Genomic DNA, 3,525 nt, shown 5'->3' with positions numbered 1-3,525 from the left:
AAGGTTATGTTACAAAGTATTGAGTTGTATTTTTGTTATTGACCAAATACTTATTTTCCACCCTGATTTACGAATAAATTCTTTACAAATCCTACCATGTGGATTCATGGATTTTTTTTTTCACATTCTGTCTCTCACAGTTGAAGTGTACCTCTGGTGCAAATTACTGACCTCTGTCATCATTTTAAGTGGGGGAACTTGCACAATCGGTGGCTGACTAAATACTTTTTTGCCCCACTGTATGTATATGTATATATATAATAGACACACAATAACAGCAGCTGTACAAGTATTAAATGGAAATGAAGAGATATTATGTCCAGTGTTGTGCAATCCACATTATTTAGTGTCTTGTGCAGTGCAAATATGCTCATGCTCAATATGTTCATGGCAATGTCAGAAGAAAATGCTTTAAACAATATGGAATCAACTTAACAGGCTATTAATATATTACTCCTATACTATAATGTTCACGTTATCATGTCCTTGGGGCGGGGGGGGGTTGTAAGGAAACTGGAAAAAAATAATGCAGACATGTGATAGTCACATGAAAAGGTGTGACTACAGAGCGTATATACACAATGTGTGGGTAAGAAAATCTTGCTGTCCAGTGCCGTTTAGCTGAAAGCAGCCACAGCCCTCTAACCTATTAATTTCCTGCAGGAGGAGGATGACCTGAAAAGAGCTCTGTGGATCTTTCTGTTTTAAATGTTGGAATACTTTTTTGTGTTTTATTTCCACTGAAGATGTTAAAAACTGAATTTCTTTATTGAAATGTTACTTGCAAATCTGTCTCTGACCAATGTTACTGCTAACCAGCAGTATCAAGGGGTTTTGGAAAGAGTTTTATTTTCCACTCTGACTACACTGCCATGTTGTTTATTTCTCTGCATTAATGGAATCATGCTTTTTACTTTAAGGAGCAAAGCTTTGTTCTGTGAGACGTCACGATACATTCTCCTGTATAACCTTCTGTTTGCAGACACAGTACAGATGGCACTGAGTCAGTTATTGTATATTATTGCTGCTTGTAGGATAACACTAACATATCCTGTATGTGGTTTTCTCACCATGCTTGCCAATCTTACGACTGTGGTCTCTCCTGTCACGTTGGTGGTGATGTCTCTGGAGAGATATGTCGCTGTGTGCTACCCACTGAGGCATGCTAGCATCATCACTATCACCAACACAGGTGTGGCCATCATTGTGATCTGGGCCATCGGTTCACTAAATATCTTGACTCGAGTTCTTCTGCTGTTAGAGTTTCCTTTTGAAGCCCTTGATAGTCTGCAGATGAAAGACTTTTGCTCTGAAATAGCAATGTCTGGTGGGTCTATGTCTGATGATTACGACAAAGCCTTCACATGTGTTCTGTTTATTTCAGCAAGTGTGGCAATCACATGCTCTTATATTGGTGTTATAGTAGCAGCCAGGTCGGCCTCCACAGATAAAGCTTCAGCCCGTAAGGCTTGTAACACACTGCTGCTACATCTGGTGCAGCTGGGTCTCAGTCTTTCTTCAACCATTTGTAACCCACTACTCACAGCACTTGCAAGAGTTTTAACAAGGATAGTGTTTGTGCGCATCCAGAATGTTTTTTATGTTTGTATTTTCCTTTTCCCCAGATGTCTGAGTTCACTGATTTATGGTATCAGAGATCAAAGCATCAGACCTGTGCTCATATATTATCTTTGCTGTCGACTGAAATACTCAGTCATACAGCCGAGACTGAAGGCTGCGATCGAAGTAGAGTGTTAGTCAGAGTATACACCACGCTTACAAGCATACAAACCTCAAAGTACCGTACTGCAATTCTGGATAACTCCTTCTGTTACTGACTTGACTTTTGAATTTTTATTGAAAACCATACAGTTGTCAAATGACACACGTGAGGAATTGTTTGCTGCTGTTTACTAAAGGAACATAATTCTTTATAATTCTCTCAAATGATTACATGCTTTGGTAAAACAGGAAAGAGCGTCACATTTGTGTAACCCCGTAATCTGTGTACAGCCACTCTATCTCAAGCACTGCTCAGGCAAAGAAATTGCAGCAATTTTTAATTAGATGTAATTGGCCTACATCTGTCCTACTTCTAAACCTGCAGTTTAGCCTTGGAATTACTGCAGGTGTCCTAGAGGGTTTTCTTTCAGTTCCAAGTTGTGCAAATAAATTCAGCACTTTGGAAAACTAAAGGTGCTTTGTGTTGGTAAAGTTGTTCTCTGCTATCAGTCTTGAATAATTTGGTGAATTTTCAATCAACAAAAAGTCTTAAATAGTTTGATCACAGACTTTTTGTATATTGTATGGTATTCACCCCATTACATAAATCTCCTTGAGGTGACTTTTGTGACTTTGTGATATATATATAGCTGTACTTTGTTTATTTACAGCTGCCAAAATGGCATAGATTATACCGTCAACATGTGAGCATACCTTAAATAACCCAGCCTTACAGGTTACACACCTAGAGGGTGTGGGGGGGCCACAGCCCCGTCCTCCAGGGCATGAAGCAGGTATGGAGGAGATCAAAACTCCAGACATCCAGAGGCCCCCAGAACACAAGAGACCAAGGAAGACTAACAGAGGGGCAGCCGCGCCACTGTCCCAGAAAGAGCTGAGGAGAGTCCCGTCTTTTTATGTTTTCACTGTATCATTGTCAGGCCTTTACCTTACAATATGAATTGCCTTGCGCCAACTGTTGTTGTCATTTGGTAGTGCCTAAATAAAACTGAGTGGGGGTGTCCAATCCCAGTCCTCGAGAGCTACAATTCTGCAGCTTTAAGATGCATCCCTACTCCAACACAGCTGAATCAAATTATCTCTTCAGCATGCCATCAAGTTTGGCAAAGGCCTGATAACAAGCCATTCATTTGATTCAGGTGAATCGGAACAAGGATACATCTAAAAGCTGCAGGAAGGTAGCTCTTGAGGACTGGGATTGGACAACCCTGTCCTATAGAAACTCATTCCCATCACAAAGTACACACTCTACTCTTTTTCAAATGAGAACCATGGCCTCAGACCCAGAGGTGCCAATTCCTATTCCAGCTGCTTTACATTGGCTTGAAATTGCCCTAGATAAAACTGGAGGTCATGCTTAAGAAAGTCAACAACCTGCAAAAAGCAGAGACAAAATCCTGAGGTCGCAAAGCTAAACACCATTTACCCCTGGGCTGGATTCTAGACAAGGAAATAATTAACAGAATGACAATCACAACGGGACAGCACTGGCTGATACCCACCAGGAATGAATCTGACTTACTGCCAGCAATGCAAACTAAGGTCTCATTGTGGTTCTCTAGGGAGCTAATAACCTAAAACAGCTTTAATACCCAATATTTCCAAAAGACACGTCAAAGGATCCCCTGAGGGATGCAGTAAAATGCCTTCTCTGAATCTAAAAAGCTCAGAGAGAAACTCTCTGGTCTCAGCATCTAGACCCAAGACAAAAACCGCATTGTTCCTCCTGAATCTAAGTTTGACAAACAAACAGTGGTGTGGTGGCAATTTTTCACACCAGCC

At 40.8% G+C, this 3,525-nt stretch overlaps 1 protein-coding gene across 1 annotated transcript; it reads left to right on the top strand.

The window, feature by feature from the left end:
* The first annotated feature begins 507 nt into the window (after positions 1 to 507).
* Positions 508 to 1,758, top strand: LOC120737458 (odorant receptor 131-2-like). Its single transcript, XM_040038176.1, has one exon. It carries the CDS (start codon positions 775 to 777, stop codon positions 1,756 to 1,758), a length of 984 nt encoding a protein of 327 aa, XP_039894110.1. The 5' UTR covers positions 508 to 774.
* Positions 1,759 to 3,525: the final 1,767 nt, after the last annotated feature.

The sequence above is a fragment of the Simochromis diagramma genome, unplaced genomic scaffold (genome assembly GCF_900408965.1).
Source record: "Simochromis diagramma unplaced genomic scaffold, fSimDia1.1 OVJJ01000323.1, whole genome shotgun sequence".
In the NCBI taxonomy this organism is placed as follows: domain Eukaryota; kingdom Metazoa; phylum Chordata; class Actinopteri; order Cichliformes; family Cichlidae; genus Simochromis; species Simochromis diagramma.
Note: the sequence above shows the minus strand (reverse complement) of the source record. Positions and strands in the feature narration are given on the sequence as shown.

Bases quoted from the DNA above. Each gene is read 5' to 3' on its own strand.
- LOC120737458 (XM_040038176.1), top strand. From the start codon at position 775: ATGTTACTTGCAAATCTGTCTCTGACCAATGTTACTGCTAACCAGCAG.